At 44.7% G+C, this 22,919-nt stretch overlaps 1 protein-coding gene across 1 annotated transcript; it reads right to left on the bottom strand.

Annotated features, from left to right (window-relative positions):
• Positions 1-504: 504 nt before the first annotated feature.
• cryl1 (crystallin, lambda 1) lies at positions 505-21,740 on the bottom strand. Its single transcript, XM_080019380.1, has 9 exons — positions 21,601-21,740; positions 20,700-20,807; positions 18,915-19,041; positions 14,527-14,688; positions 13,043-13,138; positions 11,680-11,778; positions 5,599-5,707; positions 2,761-2,867; positions 505-1,479 (listed from the first exon to the last, which is right to left on the bottom strand). Exons 1-9 carry the CDS (start codon positions 21,639-21,641, stop codon positions 1,375-1,377), a joined length of 954 nt encoding a protein of 317 aa, XP_079875506.1. The 5' UTR covers positions 21,642-21,740; the 3' UTR covers positions 505-1,374.
• Positions 21,741-22,919: the final 1,179 nt, after the last annotated feature.

The following is a 22,919-nucleotide window of genomic DNA, read 5'->3' as shown; positions in this document are numbered from 1 at the left end:
ATCCATCCATCTTATAAAATGTCACCATAGAGACCAGCATTTCTAAGGACAGTCTAACCCTGACATGATGGCAGCACCCACCATCTGTTAAAAAGTGTCCATGGATAAAATACCTTTATATTAATATATATATATATATATATATATATATATATATATATATATATATATATATATATATATATATATATATATATATATATATATATATATCAAAGACTATTTTAGAATTAAATGTTGTGACTGTATTTCAGCTATGCAATGCTTATTATTATCCAATCATCTCTGCATCGCAGGCAGTCATGAGATCCCCATAGGACAAAGTGACGTTGCTCCACCGAATGTGTCGCGGCAGAGTGTGAAATTCACAATAGAACTGCAAAGTCATACGTGGGACAAGATCCTGTGCATGATTTGAGGAGGGATGGACCACATGCTCGGCCATACATCTATGCTCTGAATAAGGAAGAGAAGAAGAAGAAGAAGAAGAAGAAGAGTCGTGGAAAAATGCGCAAAATATTTATTCTTGTTGATGTGCTTACCGGTCGTTGTTTTACATCATAAAAACAATCACCCGTCTCGAGGTCCAGAATTAATATAAATGATTCTTATTGGATCAAAACACGGTTTCTTGGCCTCCCGGCGTCGATTTAAACAACGGCCCATTTGTGTGAATTGTAATTCGGTAACTGGAACACGCCGGGTTACTTCATCTGAAATCCTCATGCCTTGAGATCCCTCCTGGGGGGCGGGGTTGGATGACAGCCTACCTGGTTTAAAAGTCACTTTTCAAATAATTATATAGATTGGATTTAACTCTTTCATGTTGCAAAAATATGACACCAGAAGGGAAGTTAGTTTTTAAAAACACCAACATCGGACGTTCAGTTGGGCAGCAGGTCGTAGTCCCGCCAGTCAGGGACAGCTGGAGGCGTGGAGTTCAACCCGCTGCCTCCTGTGACATCATTCCCTCATTCAGTTGAAGCCGGTGCCAGAAAAACAAAAAAACAAAAACAAACAAAAAAACCCCAAATGACCCCCACTGCACCAGGGTCTGGGCCAAACCACTCTCTCTTCAAAGAGTGCGGCAGGCCGTTCACCGGCATCCTTACGTACAGTGAGATGGCAGAAGTTTAACCCCCGGTTAATATGGAATATATGTTCTAATTATGTTAAGGGAAAAAAATAATGCTCATCTTGACTTGCTGTGGTTCAGCGGTCAGGTCGGCTCCCGTTCCCTGAGATATTCACCGTGACACAGTCGTTTCGACCCTGAGATGGACGACTCTCACGCTCCTCGTGACGTTTCCTACGCGGCTGTGACCGGCGGCCGTCGTCAAGGGATCGGGAAGCTGTGATGTCCTGACGCGGACCTCAGTGCTGCCCCTTCATCTTGGACAGAGCCATGAGGAGCTGGTCCCTCCTCTCCCTCCTGGAGGAGAGGTGCTGCTGCTCGCCGGGGATCAGGGCACACATCTCCTGCACGGGGGAGGAGGGCAGAAGAACAGAAACAGAAACAGTCTTTATTCGTCACACAACACACCACACTACAACACATGCTTGCACACACACACACACACACATGCACATGCTTTGATGGTGGCCGGTGAAATGGATCCTCTGCATTGAACCATCCTGGCTTGTCCTTCCTCCGGGGCCACAGCCAGGAGCAGTGGGCAGCGTACGTGGATGCGCCCGGGGGCCAGGTGATAAATGTCCATTGCTGGTCAGACCATGATGTGGGCATGTTTTGGGTGGGGTCCTTACTGACGTGAGGTGAAGGAAACCCCATGTGAGCACGGGGAGAACATGCAAACTCCACACAGAAAGGCTCCTGTTTGGGAGATAACCCACCGGAGCACGGTGCCAACAGCGCCCCAGGCGGGAATCGAACCCAGGACCTTCTTGCTGTGAGGCAGCAGTGGAATGCACTGCGCCACCGTGCCACATGGCGGGCGGAGGTTAGGATGGAGGAGACTGTCACACTGGGCAGCTCCTGGTATCAGCTTAAAAAATAAAACACTTACCAGTGGATCTAAAAGCAACTCCAGTGTTCTGTATCATGGTATTTCAATCAATCAATCAATCAATCAATCAATCAATCGCTTCTACAGGGCTAGGATGAAACCCAGTCGTACCCGTGGTACCAGAGTGAAGCGTTAAGCCCTAGTTCACACACTGAGCCAACATCCTGTGTGTTTATAGGACTGAACAGCAGCAGGGTGCTATCGGGGGGGGGGGAATTAAATGTTTCCACGGCGCGGATGAAGTTCATAACCACAACGCCACGTTGAAGGTTTCAGATGAAACTTCCGTCGCAGGTTTCCTCACGCGACCCTTTTGTCTGAGCGTGGCGAGCAGGCGAGCGGGTGACGGCCCCTGAGCTCCAAGCAAACACTGGAGCTCCTGCCTCCTGGAGCCAAACGTCCTTGCTACGCCACAGTGGACGGGAATACCAGAAAGTCTAATGTGCAACACCTTATTTTTAACACTTTTTTTTAAACCTCTAATGTTTTTTTCCTGCAAACGACGACAAGCTGCATTGTTTTGTACATTTAAACATTTCCCCAGATGCACTTTTGTACTTTGATTTATAGGTCAGAATTACCTTTATATTTTCTGAAAACATATGGCTGTGCTTGATGACAATATACTGCCCGTAAGCAGCAATGAACTGCATATTGTGCCACACTGTACTGTTTATTACTGCATTGTCGGATAACAATGCAGTAATAAACTGTAAAATATACTGAAACGTACCTGAGTGATCCGGTCGGCTGCCTCTCCAGAGAACTGGGGAACGGGTCCGAAGGAGGCCAGGACCCTCTGCATCCCCTCTCTGTAGCGCTGCAGGTAGTCCTCCAGACCTAGAGGGGGCGTTACAGATGAGACACCGGGGCTACATCCGCATTTTTATATATATATATATATATATATATATATATATATATATATATATATAGTGTAAAGGTCTCAAACTACAGGCCAGGGGGCCACATTCTGGCCGGGGAGACATTTTGTATTAGCCTCATGTTAGCATTCATAAGAGGTATCATTAGAAGTCAATTCACGGTTCGTTTTTTACCCTTGACGTCCAGCGCTTTAAAGTTAAAATTAATTTGAAATGATCTGAGCGCCCGTGAGCTCAAACATCGAAACCGCTTCCTCCCAGCGCGGCCAAAGGCAGCCACGCGGAGATAGTCATTTCTGAGAGGGCTCACGTGCGACCAATCGTCAGGCGAAACGCCGTGAGCAGGGCGCTCGCTGACATCCTGGTGGAAGGTGTCCGGGGCCGGCGGGCGTGACCGTTTTTAGCATGCCCGCGCTGCCCCGCTACCAAACGCACTTTATAAATAAAGCGCGACTTGACTTGACTTGACTTGACTTGTAATCCTCCTGCCTGCCCTCCACCCGCGAGGAGGTGCTGCTCCCGCTCCTCACAGTCGGAAGGAGTTTGAGGGAAGCGTCCCTGCGCCGTCTCTCTCATCCTCCACCTTTGTGACCGTCGACCTCTAATCGCGACCTCTGTCCCTTCCTTGCCGTTCTGCTTCTGCTCGCCGGCTCGAGGTGCTCCGTCACCTTCCGAGGGGGGGCGAGGCGGAGGACACCGCCCGCAAACTGGAGCGTCTCCAGCCAACTTTCATTTACGCTGGAGTCGATCCCCTCCGCCAATCAGATCGCGTCGTCCCGTATTATAGGATGTTATAGCAGAACACGGGATGGGCAGGCTCAACCAGACTGCTCAAGATGGTCGACAATCACCCAAATCTTAGTTGTCCTGGGGCAATGAGGTACTTTTAATACTTAAAAAAACAATTTTTGAGCAAGTATTTGTATACTTCTACTGAAGAACAAGTGATTCTGAGTCATGTGAGCAAGTCATTCTGTCTGGGTATCTGGATTTTTACTGAAGCAAAAGGTCTGAATACCTCTTTCACCGTTGTCATTTAATTGCTAAATTCTTTGTTCTGTCTGTCTGTCTGTTGATGTTAAACAGCCAGTAAGAACAGAAGCATCTCGCTGGCTTGGGGGTATATCGCTGATGAATGACTCAGCTTTTTAATCTCAGGCTCCTTTTCCTGGTTTGGAGAAAATGAAGTTATTCAGGTGGAGAGAGAGAGAGAAAAAAAGGAGGGAGGGGGGAGGCAGAGAGAGAGAGAGAGAGAGAGAGAGACAGAGAGAGAGACAGACACACCCAGAGATCCAGAGACATAAGGCCTTAACAGAGCTGCATATACTGTATATGTTAATAATACCAAGTAGCAGTGAACATGATGACTTTTTGGTTTTTGTTGAATACATCGCGTCTGATACTTACACAGGACACAGATATATCCTTTGTTTTACTGTGCCAAAAAAACACTTAAAAATCAAAACAAGGAGAGCGAGGGAGAGACAGGATCCAAGCGCTCCGGTGTCTGATCGGCGGAGCCCGGAGCAAGCCACCCCCCCCCCCCCCCCATCCTTCCCAGCGAGAGGCATGAGAAGCCATCAGAGCTGTCAGGTAGTTAGAGGACTGGAGCCCCACGACGAGGAGGTTCCATTACTGAGAGAGAGACACAAAGCAGCCCTTTGAATCCCTCTCTCTCTCTCCCCCCCCCCTCCATTTTTGGACTTTCACACCAACTTTTGATATTCTCCATCTACCTGTTGTTTCACTCTCTCTCTGTCACTGTCACACACACGGTGGTAAGATGCTATGGGATGCCTATTTTCAGAGGCTGAGACACGTGAGGGTCTATCTCGCCCCCCCCTCCTCTCTCTCTCCATGTGTTATTAAATCTGAATGGATTCACGTGTATATTCCGTTGGCGTGGACAGCTGAGCACAATTCCGACAGATTTCAGCTTAGTTTCCTGCCTCCCTTTTTTTACTCTTCACTTCATGGCTTTGCTTTACCGCTCTGCGATAAGATATTCCCAAAGACCTTGAGGCGTTTACGATCATCCGCGGTGGCGTCGCCCTTGCAACTCAGGCTCAACAAAGCTGTTTGTCAGCATCTGTCTGAACTCACTTCATACCAACTTCCACAGCTCATGCTGTGTTGGGAAACCAAGAGTTATTCCATGAGAGGAGAGCCTTTCGGGCCCACAACATTTAATGAAGTTCATAAGACGCAATAATATGCTGACATGTTTGCCAAGGTAAAAAAAAAAAAGATGAATTTAAAGTTCATAATTCACACACTATCAGAAAGAAGTTCCATCATGGAAGTTGCATCACAAATATAACAGAATAAAATATGTATTACCATCCCAATGCCCCAATTCATTGAATATAAAAAAAAACCATTTTTTTTTTTTTAATAACATCTGATGTCACATTCCCCCCCTACGACACGTTGGGTGTGGATTTGTAATGCATGTTTAACAGATGATTTCTGTGAGGTGTTCTGAGGTGGGAAAATGTTTTCTGGGGAGTTAAACATGTATATTAAATGATAAACTACAATATTCTTATTAAAACGTCTTAAGTTAAAATGGCGCCCATCTCACGGTACGACTCAAAACCTAAACCCGCGAAACTGCCGTTCAGTCCATCTGGAGCTGTGACGCTGCCTTTATTTGAGTGAAGGGTTCAAAACAGGTGGAACTTTACCTTCAGGTGCATTCAGGTGCATTGTTTCCATGGGACCTATGAAGGCGTAGCGCATTCCCAGGCCCTCCGACATCACCAGGTCGATGTCCCTGACCGAGATGACCCCGTCCTGGGGACAAACAAGGCTTCAGCTCAGCACACTGCTCCAGCTGTGTGGCCATTGGTTTACATTTATATTTAAATGAATAGATCTGAACACATTATAGGCACTCTTCGGTTCTGAATGAAACTCATTTTTATATGCTATTATTATTATTATTATTATTATTATCATCATTACCACAATCATTTTAATTATTATTTATATTATATTATTATTATTATTATGCTATTCTTTAATGTGTTCATTTTCTTTTGAGTCACTTGGTTTTTCATCACACAAGCCATTTCCCTATCCATCAAAACATCCCAAAATGAGGTCCCAAAGAGATTGCTGATGATATATTAATGAAGGCTGATCCAACAAATACACCGTAGAATCTGTTTCACTTGCAAAAATACTTCCCAGGTCGAGAGCAGGTTGATCATTTTAAGTTAGCTTCAATACAGTAAATCACAACCGCTTTTTCTCTCATGTTCAGATTTACCAATTTTAAGTTGAGTAAACCTAAAAAATAATCTAGGTTTAACAAAAAGATTTTTACTTTAAGTCGATCCAATGAGTGCAGCTCTCACATATATTTCTGCCCACTCTGCGTCTGCTGCTCTCCATCCATGCATCTTTCATTTCCCGGACCCTAAGCTTTGGGTTTCTGGCAGTATCTCCTTCCTTCGTTTAGGGCTCAGAGGAAGAAAGGGAGTGTTGTCGAACTGATTTTTGAACATCTGAACGTGGGTCTGCCGAACCCTTCCAGACAGTATCTGCCATGAAGGGCTATGCAAATAAACTGGAACATTCCCATGGAGGCATAAAGTACAGGATGGAGATGGAGATGGAGAGGGGGAGAGAATGTAACCCAGAGGCTGAGAGGAGGGCCCTGCCAGCCAGCTCCGTGCCAGTGAAGCCCTCTCATTCTGCAGGAACCTGCTGGCTGATAGCGGAGGGAATTCGGAGACTGACGACTCAGACACCCGAGTAGGGTGAACAGGGGGGACAGGGTCGTCTTTGTTGGGGTCCAAACAACAGGCCAGTTATCTGAGCAGGGTGTATGTGTGTGTGTGTGTGCGTGTGGGGCTGGTTGTGTGTGTGTGTGTAGGTGGGTGAATTCGGTAAAAAGGGGTCTTTGCTCTGATATCATCTTCACTGAGGCCCAGGCTGAGTGTGTGTGCGTGTGCGTGTGCGCGTGCGCGGGATAGGGGTAGGGTATATCTGTTATGTAAGAGGGACATTTAAGAACCCGTCCCCTGGTGGAAATACTGCAGAGACCTGTATAATTACAATAGGTTCAAACAAGCCAGGTAATGAATCTATTCCTTCCCCTTACACCCTCCCATCGAGCATTGAACTTTGAACTGCAGTGCAGCTAACGGCCACTAGGTGCGGCTTCTGAAACCATCGCTGAATGGAAGTCAATGGAAAAAGAAGAAACTTCTCACTGGAAATACAAAATCAATGATGTGGAAGGCGTGCGACACTTGCCGTCACCTTGGTTTACTCGTCCGTTTCAAGAACCTGCGGTGGGACGAGAACTTCTCACACAAAATCTAATGACACCTCACTCCAGGAGGTGTGCGCATTTGAAATATGTTTGAAATGGAGCGCAGAAATGTGCAGGAGAACCTGTTTGTATTTAGCGTCTGGCCTTAGGTCTAAACACATGACCTAGATTAGAGTGTGTTCTCCAAAACGATCACGGATGAATCCACGTATGGATCATTCATTTTGAAGACGAGAATTTAGCCTCGTCGGGGCCAAGACTTAAATCTGTCTGGTCAACGTTCAGCAGGATCAAGTTGGTCCACATGGACAGTTTACTGACCACAACTGGCCTCTCAGGTGCAATCAGTGCGTTCCTGCCGGGAAAGGCGGAGCCCGCCACCAAAACTTGGACATAACCTGTGATGTGCCAGCTGAAAGAAATATGGGATAAATATAAAACACGGGATATTTCATATTACATGGTGAGTTGGGATTGGCTGCGCCATCCTGAACTGGAATAAACACGTAATGAAAACATCTTGATGGATGAACGAATGGATGCAAAGCCACCTTTTCTTTTTCTGTCCATGGTGTGAATTCTCATATGGAAGGGACATCTGACGCAGAGTCACCGGTTATCCTCGCTCCCCTGCTCTCAGGTCACCAGAAAGCTAAGTATGAGTGGCTTTAAACACAGGTTAAATGATGGCTGACACATTCTTTAGGCGTCTTCTAGTCAAATATTCTCCTTGCCCCGACAGGGACGGTTAGGAAGCTCGGAAAAAAGAGCACGGAAAAAACTCTGGCATGGCAACCAACTACGGCGACACCCAAAAACTGTCCATAAAACCAACAAATGAGGAAAAATGCCTTTTCTCACACCCTTGTATTTGTCCTTTCCAAATTCAGAAACAACTAAAACCAATACAACCAAAAAAAAGGGGATAACCGCACAACTCAACCTGAACCTTAACCTCTCGAAAGGGACTTTCTTAAAGCCAGATGTTCAAAAACCCTTATCTGGAAAACATAAAACACTAAACTAATTTTCTTCTGACATAGGTGGCACAGTGCATTGCACTGCTGCCTCACAGCAAGAAGGTCCTGGGTTCGATTCCCGCCTGGGGCCCCGCCTTGGCACCGTGCTCCGGTGGGTTAATAAGGGGCCTTTCTGTGTGGAGTTTGCATGTTCTCCCCGTGCTCACAGGGGGTTTCCTCCACCTAACGTCAGTAAGGACCAAAAACATGCACAACACCATGGTCTGACCAGCGATGGAGGTTTGGAACCAGGTCCCCGGGCGTCGTCCAACGCTGCCCCCTGCTCCTGGCTGCCCCCCCCAGGGGAAGGACAAGCAAGAACGGTCAAATGCAGAGGAACCATGTCACCAGCACCATCCAAAGCATGTGCGTGTGTTGTAGTGTTGTGTGACGAATAAAGATTCTTCTTCTTCTTTTATGGGGATGGAGAGCTTCTTATAACAGACGCCGGCCTATGCATTGCCTTTGGCTCCCAGTTCAACTGCCTAGTCGTAGAACCAGGCGGGGCGGGGCGGGTCATCGAGATAACTCCTGCTAACCCAACCCCAACCCTAACCCAAGCAGAAGGGCGCTTTCCACGAACCGAAACCAAAGCAGGGTTCTCAGTAACGGAGGGCCGGCCAAGCACGACTCCCAAGGCTCTGCTGAGCTCCTGCTCTACCTGACGGCGCTAACAAGGACCCAGGACCCGGGTTGAGTCGGAGAAGCAAGTGGCCCCTGAAACCAGACTGAAGAGCCACTCGGGCAACGAGGCGGAGCAGCGACCAGGAGCCGGAACCGAGCAGCGGGCGGTGGAGTCCACGGAGCGCTACAGCGTTCAGAATATCACACCGCCTCGCAGCCTCCTCCTTTTCAAATCTGTGTCACATTCCAGGGTCAGGCAGGGGAAGGCCACCTCCCTCCGCTCTGAGGAGCTTTCTGCTGCTTCACCACGGCTCTTCATGTTTTTCTGCATGCAGGGCAGAACTGTGATAAGAACATGACACCATTGGTGATTGATTGTCTATTTCCATACCATGACTCCAAATACTTGTCGCTGAACGCCCCGCGATACAATACATGTTGACTTGTTCCTACAAAGATACTAATCCTTGTTGATACAAGTCAACATGTATTGACCCCTTGTTTTATGAGCACGTTCCTAGAGGTTAGTGCATCATTTCCTGTCACTTCTCACAGCTAAAAGAAAGATTCAATTCTCCAAAGGGACACACACACAGACAGACAGACAGACAGACAGACAGACACACACACACTTTGCATTCCCTGCACCTCATTACTAAGATATTAATGACTTTCCTTCGGTCAACACAAAAAAAAATAAAAAAAAAAAAAAAATAACCACCAAAAAAACCAAGCCCTCTCTGACATGTTGAAGTGACATGCTGGTGACAGGCGGCGTCAGCCCGCTGACAGCCACACATCCGGGGATCACAGGTAAAAACCTCCTCTTTTAATGCCCCGACCCTCGGGGGCAGTAAACCAGGCCACCCGGTTAATTGCCCCTCGGGTCAGCTGCACTGTCTGTTGTGAGCATGCCTGTTACCTTCCCTTTCATTTACATTGAGATCATCTCATAGCCTTATTGGCGATATTGGCAAATTGCAGCAGAGTGAAAAGGTGAGAAACATCAAACAGTGCAGAAAAATAAATTAAAAAACACAACTAAATGACTGGCTAAAAAAACTGTTCATGAACCAACTAACTGACTGACTAATTAAGTAACTAACTAGATAGTAAATCATCTAAACCTCGACAAGTTACCTGAGTTAGCAGAGTTTCTTTGTTTGACAGGTTTTGGGGTTCTCCTGCCGTGTGTGTGTGTGTGTGTGTGTGTGTGTGTGTGTGTGTGTGTGTGTGTGTGTGTGTGTGTGTGTGTGTGTGTGTGTGTGTTCCACTGTCAGTGTGCACTACAGCTCTGGACACAGCGTCCTGAGTGAACTGTGGAAGACTTTGTTCACTTCTCTGGCACCGAGGACGAAGGACACCAGATATCCTGAGTCCGGACGGGAGAGAGGGAGAGAGAGGGAGAGAGAGAGAGAGACAGGAGGAGACAGACAGGTGAGAGAGCGTTGGCAGCTCTCTAAACACGCTGTTAAACCGATCACACCGCTCATTACCCCGGCAAAATATATGTTAAAGAATAATTATGTGGTAATCAACTGGTAATCACCCGGTAATGCCCCGGTGACAGCCTGCGCTCTCCACCCGGGATGGACGATGATGGAGAGACAGAACGTGAGCGGGACAAGGAAGGAGAGAAGGAGCGCAAGAGAAAAAACAGAAAGAAAAGCACAGAAAGTGAGAAAGATTTTATGGAAATGCGTCGAGCGCTGCCGTCAGAGATAAGAGGAAATTCAAGAATGGATGACATCAGACAACAGGTTTAATTCAGATTTGATTTATTCATCTGTCAATCCATTGATTATTTGTTCTTTTTTCACAGTATAACGGTATGTGAAGGTACTTTCATTTTTAAATACAAATTTCACTCTCACAGTATGTAGTGATTTAGTATTGTAATTTTCACATTGGGTGGGTTGGGTTTTTCTTTTTTTTTTTTTTTTTCATATTCTATGCATTTACTATTATTATTATTATTTGACATTTTTTATCTGCAATCTCTTACTTTATTCTGACATTTTAAACAGAGTTTCAGAAAATTCCTTTTCAGCCTTTTTAATGTTGTCTTAATGATGTTTTGAGCTAAATGAAGTTGAGTTAGATTTGTTATCTATTTAGAAATGCATTTTAATGTTGTTTTTGTTTTTCATTTCTGGAGCTGCAAAACATGCTCAATGTCCCATTTCTGATTTAATAATTCACTTTTGGAAACATTGCTTTTGCTAGAAGCAAACATGCATCACGGGTATTGATCTGTACTCATTTTGTGGGAGGGTGCAAATTTCAACTTGTATTACCCATGGACACAGAGACACCAAGTCAGAATGGCGTGGATGTTCATCTTTCTAGTAAGGTCAGTTCTGGCTGCACATAATGATAATCCCCGTCATCATCATCTCCTCAGCTTGTCAGCAGAGGATGAGGCTTGTTTATTCCCTGGCTCCAGTTTGGACGCGTTTCAGAGCAGCAGAGACTTCCTGCTTCCAGACTCTGTTACCGACCGCTCAGCGCTCCATTCATACCGACCCGCAGAGGGGTCTGAGGAGCCGTTGTCACACACACACACACACACACACACACACACACACACACACACACACACACACACACACACACACACACACACACACACACACACACACACACACACACACACACACACACACACACACACACACCTTGCAGCTTCTGGTTCTTTTCGGCCCGAGTAACCGGACGCGAATGAAATGAACAAATGATTATTTTGCCAGAGTGACTCCAGAGTCATTTAAAGGGTTTGTTCGTAGTCAACGAAGCGTTTGGGATTTTTGCATCGGCAGTGAACACCCGTGAACACCCACCTGGACCAGTCTCCAGGACTCTGCGATGACGGCGTACTGCACTCTGTTGAGGGCGAAGCCATCGATCTCTTTCTTCAGACGGACCGGTGCCTGGCCAACCTGGAGACACACACACACACACACACACACACACACACACACACACACACAGTTTCATTATCTTTATGACAGACATTTTATCAGGAAGTGTGTTCAATGCAGGGTCGGTGCTTGAAGTATATTTGCCTGCCACATCTGCACCTGTCTGTATTTTTACTGCGTTCTCGTGAATAGGAATGACGTCATTTCCATGGTCACTCACTCAATTTACAATCTTGGGCTGACAGAGAAGATGCTTTGAAAAAATATACAGTATATATATATATATATTTTTTTTTTACAGGTAGCGAGAGGTGAAGAAGAGAGTACAGGCAGGGTGGAGTGGGTGGAGAACAGTGTCCGGAGTGATGTGTGACAGAAGGGTTCTGGCAAGAGTGAAGGGGAAGGTGTACAGGACGGTAGTGTGAGCAGCCATGTTGTACTGTTGAAGTGGAGGTGGCAGAGTCGAGGATGTTGAGGTTTTCATTGGGAGTGACGAGGACGGACAGGATTAAGAATGAGTACATTAGAGGGACAGCTCAGGTTGGACAGTTTGGTGGAAAAGCGAGAGAGGCCAGATTGAGATGGTTTTGACACATGTGCAGGAGAGATGAGAGCTACGTTGGGAGAAGGAGGCTGAGGGTGGAGCTGCCAGGCAAGAGGAAAAGAGGAAGCCAAAGAGAAGCTCAATGGATGTGCTGAGGGACGACATGCAGGCGGGTGGTGTAAGGGAGGAGGATGCGCAGAACAGAAGGTGTTGGAGGCAGATGATCCGCTGTGGCCACCCCTAACGGGAGCAAGAGGAAGAGGAAGAAGAAGAAGAAGAAGAAGGGCAAAAATACAGCAAAACTCTAGGTGTTTAAAAAAAAAAATGAAATTGCGGGTAAAAAAAAAAAAAAAAAAAAAAAAAGCCTCTTTTTTTTGGTTTTTTTTTGTTCACATCTGGGCTGGTGACGTCACGCAGGCTAAACAGAGTCTCACTGAGCCACAGCGCAGTGGCAGGGTGGGAGTCAGTCGGCGGCTCAGTCAGTTTCACAGCTGTTCAGGGGGGTGAAGAACTGTGTTTGTGCAAACCCCGTTTTTAACAATAAAAATAGTGTCTGAGAAGCAGAGTGGAGGGGGGGGCAGTCACAGAAGTGCAGGATTTATTATTGTAGAAGTAAAAAGTATTTACACCAAAACACAGTTTTTACAAAATAAAGCCCCACACCAACGCAGACGGAGGTAGAATCAGAGGGAAAGAGCGAGGGGCCGAGGTTACGCAACAGCAGGACAGGACGGGCACCTGGGTCATGAGGGCGTGGGCGGTGTCCATGACGGCGTCCGGCGTGTCTGGGTGAGGCACCAGCTCCACCAGTTTGACGTAGTAAGGTGGATTCACCTGGAGAGGAAGTCATCGAACTGGTCAAACAGTGACACTTAAAAACAACAGTACTACGGATATTGACGCAGTTCACAACACTCCACGCTCAATTATTAAAATACGAAATATTATTCAACTGTGGAATAACACTGAGTGTACTTTGACTGTCATCTGAGTATTTGTACTTTCCTTAATTACTTCCATTTAAGGGGACTCTTTTACTTCACCAAAGCACTCTGAACACCTGTGAGGAATATTTATTTTTACATTATAAAGGGTTTGTGATACAAGTGATTCGGACAGTTTATAAAACGTTTTAAGTGTAGTTTGAACATACGGACGGCGAGAGGAAACCATCAGCAGCGTCAAAATCAAATCCCTGCATTTTCCAAAACTACAACCCTCATAAATGATCCCCAAACACTGAAGTTGGAGCCTCTGCCACAACTATTCCCCTCACAAGTTGAATTGTGTTTTAACTGGGTGTGTGTATAGTGTTTACTAAGCCTTAAAGAAAACTATGTCCCTTTGAAAGACTTGATAAAAACAAATATCATTATTTACTTGAAACAACGTGATATACGCTAAATAATAAAAACACGTTAATAATGCACTTCAGTTGAATAGATTACTACGGTGTAGCATATTATTGTGTTTCATAGAGAACAGTTAATGTCCCTTCTCTGATAACGCTAGAATGTCAAGGTCAGAAGATAGAGGATGAACCGCCACGCGTCCAGCGCTCTGAGACATGCTGTACTGCAGTGTTGCATCATGGGAAACGAGAAGTTACAAACACTTGTGTAGTATAATAACTCAGGACGCAACCCAGATTTCAGGGAATTTCCATATTTTTCCTTCAATTAAAGCTTTTGTGTTTCCGCAGGAAACGACTACTGTGATAGTAATATTGTGCTAGAAGTACTATGGTAGTAGTACTATGGTAGTAGTATTATGCTAGTGGTACTATGGTAGTAGTACTATGGTAATAGTACAAATAATCTCTTGAACTTGAACTATGGTAGTAGTTTTGTGCTAGTGGTACTATGGTAGTAGTACTATGGAAGTAGTATTGTGCTAGTAGTACTATGGTAGTAGTACCGTGAGTTGAATAGAATTATATCAAAACCTCAGGCTAAGTTCTTAATATTTACTACTTTTATTATTCATATTACAATTTTACAACAAACTACTTTTAGTATTTTATAATTTTAGAACTACATATGTTTTATTCAGCATTTTCCATCTGCATATTTTCTTGAATGTCTATCATTGTTTATTTATCCTTTATTTCAAATTACGTTTTATGCAAGCGATAAAACAGCCAGTTTGGCTCGCTATTCTTCCCACCGTTTGAGCCTCAAAACATCCCAAAATGACGCCTCGCTCAGGAACAGCCAACTGACCGGATGGGAGACGATGCAGCGACTTCGGTCCTGGACCTGAGAGAACACGTTGCTGGGCAACAGACAGGAAGTGGAGCTGCTCAGGATCACGTCTCCCCCCACCAGGCGCTCCACGGCCTGGAAGACGCTGCGTTTGGCCGCCAGGTCCTCGTACACACACTCCTGGAAACACACACACACACACACACACACACACACACACACACACACACACACACACACACACACACACACACACACACACACACACACACACACACACACACACACACACACACACACACACACACAATCGTAGAAGTTTGCTATTATGATTTATGGCAAAACAAAAGGAGAGATAGCAAATTTCACAAAAACAGCTCATGTCACGCTTTTTTTTTTTTCTAATCAACCTTGACAACAGTTTATTAAAACATTGTCGTAATCAACGTGCAATGACCGCAATACGCGCTGATAATCTATGTCCAGGTCAAGACGCCACGACGCCGGGATAGAAGCTGATTGTCCAAAACGCTGGAGCGACAAACAAACGACGTGGCGCAGTGTGGTCGTTTCTAAAGGGATCTCTGCGGTTGGTTTGCACCTCTGAGGAGCACGGTGCATTCCTTCCAGTCACATGTCAAATTCTTCCGTTATGGTGACTTTCTGCAGGAATCAGAATGAAATCTAATTTATGACCAATCCTGTCATCCGATAGAGCAGGGGTTGGGAACCTGTGGCTCTTTGGATGACGGTATATGGCTCGCAGACAATTTTGAGCTAAAAATTTTCATCACAATTAACAAGTAATAAATAATTATTCTGTGTCACTTTAAAGTAAAACAGGTGAGAGAAATTACAATTTTGAAAATAAGAGTCAAAATATAAATGTGGCGGACAAAAGGGCGTGGTCAAGCACCGGCCGCGGACCCCAGAAAGACCCCGGGCCCCTGTTACACGGCGCCCTGCCCCTCCTCGGTCTCTGCTCAGGCGCCGCTTGTGGGAGTCCCTGAGGATTATTATAATAATTGTGGATACTAACGATCCTCTTGGGCGCAGGGGGAATGGCGTTCCACTGCTGGGCTGCTTACCAGCCCGTGCACCATCCCCTCTGTAAGACAGAAACATGAAGAAAACCCCCTGCCTCCAGGCGGAGCAATCAGCTCAACACCAGTGGACGGAAATGGAAAAAACTTCAATATGTATGTGACAAATAATCTCTTGAACTTGAACCCGAACCTGAAGAGCCGCTGATTGTTAACACTCGGATGGAGCTTCCCGTCACGTAGCACACGATGCAGCGTGGGAGTGCTGCCCTGCGGCGCGTGTTTGGCTCTACATACGCATGTGAGGAGTCTTTGTGGCGTCTGAGAAACATGAAGAGCAACCTACGCTCACGTTGAACTGATGGAGCCTCAACACAGCATGAAGCTCCACCTCACTACGTACGAAGCAGACGACAAGGCCACCGGCAAAACCAGGCAGCACCACAAGTCGCATCGGTGCTAAAAAGTATTTCATTTATTATTGGTTAGCTGCAGTATAACAACAATATTATTAAGAAGAATAAGTACACATCTGAGTACTTTTTTAAGTACTCAGAGATGTGTTATACATTAAAAATGTATGCCTTAAAAAATGCACGCATTAAGTGGCATTCAATTTGATTAAATATTAAATGGCTGACAAGGAAATACATTTAGAAATATTTGGCTTTTATGGCTCTCCCAGCCAAAAAGGTTGCCCGCCCCTACGATAGAGTATTGCAGGTCGGTGCAGCAGAGACAAGTACATCATGTTTGGTAGAAACGGGCTAAGAAGCAGATGATTCTGTCAACTGTTGGTGGAACACTTTGTGAACAGGTCAGTGTGACGTGAGTTGGTTCATCCAGAGCAGGCTCGTCTCAAGTCCACTTCAGGGCTTATAACACCAGAAATGTTGACGCTGATGCGGAGGAACTCGACTCGTTTTGAGAAGGAACGAGAGAAAAAAAAAAAAAAAGGCATATATATATATATATATGGATAAAGATATATCATAAAACAAACATCAAACAAAACGTTTGTAACTTCAAAATTAAGACCATATTTATTTTATCAAGCCCTAACCTTTTAAAAATGATCTCAGGACCGTCCGCCTCCAATGGGAGGGTGTGGCTGTGACTGTGGGAGGAACTGGGCTGGTGACATTCCTGCTGCATGCCTGCCACAGCTCCACAGGTAACACAGCACAAGCAGAGCGCCCCTGCTCGTTCCAAATGCAACTTTGTTCATCTTTAGTGAAGTCTATTTCACCCGTGAAAACAAAAATGTTTTCATTCCGTATCATATAGAAGTTCCTTTTGTATTTGTGTAGCACAATGAGGGTACACAATATCCGACAAAAAAAATAAGCCAGACGACTATCTAAACAATTTTAAGACAGCCAGGCACTATAAAAACAACAACAACAACAACAAACGACAAAAAAAAACAAAAAAATTTCTCATTTTGTTTTTATGTTTCATGAGGCCCAAACATTTTAACATTTTAAGAGTTTATAACAGGACAAACGGAATCAGAGTGCCCGCGCTTCTTGGAATATTGGAGGGAGTTTTATCTGACATTTTGATTGATGGTCTGACAGGAAACTGATACTTTTCCATGACATCATATGATAATGACATCATCACATGTATTATTTCGATACCATGACATACTGTATATTAATATTGAATAAGATTCCTCATGATTATCGTGAAAATAAGTGAAAAAAAAAAAAAAAACATATTCCACCCCGTCCCTGTTGGACATCTATGATCCTAATTTCTAGATGACTTTTTTTTTTTAAATGCAAAGTGCTGTTCGCCAATTTAAACCAATGAAAAACTCATCTGCGCTGAGAAATAAAAGTGTGTGAATAAATCTGCCCTGATGCTGTCGCCATTTCCCTGTTAAATAAACCTCCTATTGTTCTTTGTTCGGGTGGAATTGACTTCCCATGCACACAGGTATCTGTCTTATTGATTTATTTTTCACGTGATGTTTGTACCTGTCTCACAGCGCCACTACCTCATCGCACTCATTCCACTTCTCTCTCTGGTTCGCTCCGCTTTTCTATTTTACCTGTGAACCCACCGCATGCGTGGTGATTAAAGAATATCTTGGTTTGTTTATTTTCCCCCGATCCATGACGTAATTTAAGACCAAGGTCGTAATCGAGAAGAACGTAGGTGGAGCTACGTCGAATTGTCTGTTGAAACAATAGGTAATTGCGTGGAAGGAATCCTGGTTAATAGGTACAAGACTATTTAACCAGGACTCTGTTAACCAGGATTCTTCAAGGCAGATACTAATTGTTTGTGCTGATGAATCAACAACGGAGAGTCTCACCTCCATCCCAGTGTGCGGAACGTGACCCGGACACGGTTGGAGGTGGATCCCCTGTCCGTGTTGAAGTGCTTGGCTCGTCGAGAGAGACAGAGAGATACGTGATTCGGTGTTAAACCGTCCTGTAATGGTTTGACAGAACACGTGTGACTTAAAACGGTCACGTTGAACCTCCAGGGCCTCTGGGTGGAAACCACAGAGGACCCTGACAGGTTCCCTGCGGAACGACCACGTGAAAACCATCCAAGCGCTGAAAGCTCATGTGTCTTAGTTGTACAGTTATGCTTTTTTGTTACAGCTATATGTGCAGTTATTGTCAAATTAAAATGTGTGTCCAACACAAACAATAACAGTAAATTGTATTGTGGCGCAGTTGTTTGGCAATCAGAGGGTTTCTGGTGAATTCTTCCACTACTACTAGTGTCAAGGTGCCGTTGAGCACCATCGGCTGAAATATACTTCCGTGTCAAAGTACTCCAGCAGCGACAGCGTAGATACCTACTGGGTTCATGCTTCTGCATTTTTGATTCTCCACACGCGAGACGATTTGATGGCGAGTGAAATAAAAAGGTTATGAACGATGAAAAACTATTTTGATTTGAAAGAAGTTTCAGTAAAAAGAAAAAATAATATTCAAAGTGTCCGACGTTGAGGAGCTGCACACTCCGTGATAAAACGTTTTTTTTTTGTTGCGTTTATTTTTTTAGTCTTTCTGAAATACAAAGCGCTCGGATCACGGTTCCTGTCTTCTTGCGCCCCCACACAGACTTTTGGGGAGGTGCACGTCGGCTACAGCGGCAGCCTCTGGAGGCTACACCGGTAGCACAGAGACCTTCCACATAGCTCTGACGCAGAACCATAAATCAGGCTTAAGCCTCCACAGAATGTGCTTTTGACAAACTGGTTAGCTCTGTCCAACACCCCATATCTGCCTTTACCCATGTGTGAATGAGATATGGAATTAATTATTTGGCTTGAGGCGTCCAGGGTAGAGTCTTTATGAAGTCTGCTACTGTTTAAACTGGCCTGGGATTGGTTACCTGGACGAAAAAGGCGCCCTCTAGTGCCTGGGCCAGGTCATCATGGCTGCTGAGCAGGGCGAGCTGCTCCGAGGCCTTCAGCTGTCCTCTCAGCATGTGGGCCTCCTCCAGCTCCCCAAACTGCCTCCTGGCTCCACACGCACAGCAAGAGGAAAAATGAAGGCCACATTGTGAGGAATTACATCTCAGTATCACAACACCAATTTAAAAAATAAATAAAATCAAACGTCCCCACAGTGGGAGGTAGAGCGGCAGGGCGGTACGTGACGCTCATTTTTATGTTTGTTTTTGTGTTTTGTTTTCGTTATGTCCCGTTGGCATGTTGTTATGTGTTTTGTGCAAACTGAGCTGTACAACGCACCTAAAGGAAATTGCACCCGCCTCGGCTGTGTGACAATTGAACAACCTGAACAGGAATATGAATCTACGAGCGGCAGGGGAAGTTAAACACCTAAAGGGAACGTTTCCAGAGGCAGGGTTGAACGGACTGCCACGTCGCCACTTCAATGAGGCTATAGCTGAATGTGTCATATGCCGTGATCGCCTGCCTCACGGTACAATTTATCATCAATCGACATGACCAAGTAGAAAGAGTTTCCTAAACAAAAACATAAAGAAACAAATGGTTTATTGGTATAGCCAGGCCCTTGTGCATGACAGGAGGGACGGAATGTGAGTGACTGACTCAACAGCCTGCCATGCTGCAAATCTGATAAACAGGAGGTTAGAAGGAGTAAAGAAGAGTGGCACCCTCTACTGGTTATGTGGTCAATTGTACCTGAACGGCGCTAGATACTGTGGAATTGAAGTAAAATGCTAGTTCAGCGAGAATCAAGTACAGATGGGGCTTAGAACCTGACAAAAGGATAAGATTAAGAATTATTCAATGATTACTTTATCGGTACAAACACAAGGTAGTCCTTTAAAATAGAAAGTTTATCCAAGGGATTAAAATTAAATGAAAGTTAAAAAATAAGGAGTTGGTATCATAGAATATCCCCAACACAAATGTCTTTATGGCCCGTTGCAAACAATAGGTTAGATTGGTAGATTGCAATTAGGTTCAGGACTCAGTATCAGCAATGAACTGTTCTGGTGTGGGTCTTTACTCAGGCTTCCGCCAATTGACCTTGAGTTGGACTCAGGTCCTCCCAAAATCATAGTATGGACTGAGCATTATCTTGGGACCTGAATATGAAACCTACTGGAATGACCAAAGCATTCCAACTTATTCAAGATGTTTACCTGTCGGTTAAGGACTCGGCCAAAGACCACCTGATTGCAACTCAATTGTATTCCCAAATGCTAGATAAGGCCATTTCAATGCATTTAACAAAGGCAATATTTAAAAAGTTATAATATAAAAAATAACATGCTCAAAACTATTATTAAGGTCTTGATATTATTTCGAGATCACGCTAAAATAAAGACGACGTAAAAGAGGAAAATTAACAGAACAAAAACAAAACAAACAGAATTCGTATCAATGTCTTTCACAAGGAGAGTAGGACCACACTGTTCCAATAAAGTGCTTTCCGCTAAACCGCCTTGTCACCACAGGGCAATGTTCAACCAACAATGACTCGGCCGAAGAGGAGTTCCTCGGCGTGTTTTAATGCATGTGGATGGAACCAAGCGTGGGGAAGAAGGATCCTTGGACACGGCTTGCGTTTTGTGCTTGGACCTTGTGCAAAAAGAATGAGTAGAGTGCATTCTTGGGGTTCCTGTTCATGTTTCCCCTCATTTTTTTGCAGTACCACCTTCCCTCTGTGCAGTCGTGCTGACCTGATCTCCGCGAGGGCCTTGGCAGCCAGTCCCGGCTGGTTGTCATAGATCTTCACTCTGTAGCCTCCACTGGCAAACACCATGGCCCAGGAACGGCCAATCAGACCACTGAACACACACACACACACACACACACACACACACACACACACACACACACACACACACACACACACACACACACACACACACACACACTTTGTAAGAGACTTGTCCTCTCACTGGCAACAGCAATCTGTTGTCCACAAGTTCCTTCTCATGTCTTCTTTGGAATCATATTAGACAGACAAAACTAAATCGGCGTCAACAATCTTCATAATTGCACATTGCGCCCAATGCACAATACACTGCATACTGTAGATATTATCAAAATAACAACAACAATAATAATCCCCGTTAAACACAGTACATACATTGTACACTGTACATTGGATATGGATATTTTTGCTGTTCTTGTATGCGCGCGCGCGAACACACACACACACACACACACACACACACACACACACACACACACACACACACACACTTTTTCCAGGTTTTGCTTCTTTTTTTTTTTGGTCTCTGTTTTGTCTTTGGAATTTACCCTTTCGTCATGTCACTGCCTCGTACTTTCTCACTGCATTTCACAAATAAATAATCGTAACATCTTGAATGTGGTGATGAATCGGAATGAACGCAAATGTGCAAGTGGGGCGACTACTATGGATAGGAATTTGGCAGGTGGACCAAAAACTGGAAGAAAACTCGACATTTATGTAGAAATGTGATCAGCGCAATTAGCGTCGGTGCATTTCAACGGAGGGAGCCCCAGCGACCTGCTTGTACCGCAGTCAGACGCAAACATTCGGGGGAGGGGGACATTAGTACATGTTTATGTTCCTCTGTGGAGGTCACTCACCTGCCCACGACAGAAATGATCTTGCCGTCAGACGAGCTCATTTTAGCAGGTTTTCCCTCAGCTCGGATCCAGTGTTTACCTGACGGTGCTGACGGTGCAGCCGGAGGAGCAGTGGAGCAGGAAGGACTGTCACGCTGGTGCACGCTCCACGGCGCCCCGCGAGGGTCAAAAAAAACAACCGAACGGGCGGCGGAGCGATGGGAGGCGCGATGGTTTTTCAGACCCGGTTCGCGCGGATCCGCTCGGCGAAGGGAGTCGATTTCCGCGCGGCGAGGGAAGGGGCGCTGAAAGTCAAAAGAATCGTTCGGCTCCGTTTGGTTGTGAACGGAGTTCTCACAAGAACCATGTCGCTCAACATGATTCATTGAGGTGGGAGAACGCAAACTGGCGGAGAAATGTACGACCGTATGTATATGTATGTGACAAATAATCTCTTGAACTTGAACTTGAACCTGAAATGCAAATTACAAATACATTACTTCTGACAAAATGGTTTATTTTGGTGGAATGTGAGGTAAATCAGTAACATTCAGTATGAATTATGCCAAATGCCTTGGCAATTTTTAATTTTTTTGCCTTGGAGTTCAACGAAGTCTTCATTGGTAATATTTTCAGTTTGTGGACTTTTAAATGAGTCTAGACTCCCGAATCATTTAAAAGATGATTCATTACGAACGAATCGTTCGCGAGTCTTGCGTCACTCGCCCCTTTCTTTATCTCTTTTTAATAAAATTACTTATTTTTAATTTGTATTTATTTCCGTTTATTTCAATTTCTTATTATCACATTTTATTTATTAACTCATTTTTTTATTTATTTTTTCCTTTTTATTGACATTTCTAATTATCATATTTTATTTATTTATTTATTTTTTATTGCCTCTTTATCCGCTTTTTCAATTGTCAAATGAATTTAATTCCTGTTTATTAATGTTCCTTTGCCTTTTAATTTCATGATCTGAGCACCCTGCTCTCATTTCATCTGTCAAAGCACTTTTTTAACTGTGTTTTTAAAGGTGCTATATAAATAAAGCTATTATTACTATTGTTGTTGTTGTTGTTGTTGTTGTTGTTGTTGTTGTTATTATTACTTTATTAGTAGAAGTAGTAGTAGTAGTAGTAGTAGTAGTATCATTATTATTACTGGAATGAAGGCGCGGAGTTGGCTCCAAGTGTCAGAAGGGTCATTTAAAAGTCATTAGAAGGGTGGTGTTGTGTCTGCGGTTCGCCCTCGACAGTTGAAACCACAGTAAGTTCCGTGTTTGAGGTTCCGACAAAAAGTTTCGATCCCCAACAAGAGCGTCCGTTGGTATCGTAGCA

Source organism: Zeus faber (assembly GCF_960531495.2).
Source record: "Zeus faber genome assembly, chromosome: 18".
Classification (NCBI taxonomy): Eukaryota; Metazoa; Chordata; class Actinopteri; order Zeiformes; family Zeidae; genus Zeus; species Zeus faber.
Note: the sequence above shows the minus strand (reverse complement) of the source record. Positions and strands in the feature narration are given on the sequence as shown.

What these genes read in the sequence shown, in the direction of transcription:
- cryl1 (XM_080019380.1), bottom strand. Translation starts at nt 21,641, where the DNA reads ATGAGCTCGTCTGACGGCAAGATCATTTCTGTCGTGGGCAG. An exon ending in AAGGCCCTCGCGGAGATCAG is followed by an intron (nt 19,042 to 20,699) that starts GTCAGCACGACT and finishes GTGTGGAGCCAG; the next exon opens with GAGGCAGTTTGGGGAGCTGG. An exon ending in GCACCTGAATGCACCTGAAG is followed by an intron (nt 2,868 to 5,598) that starts GTAAAGTTCCAC and finishes CGCCCCCTCTAG; the next exon opens with GTCTGGAGGACTACCTGCAG.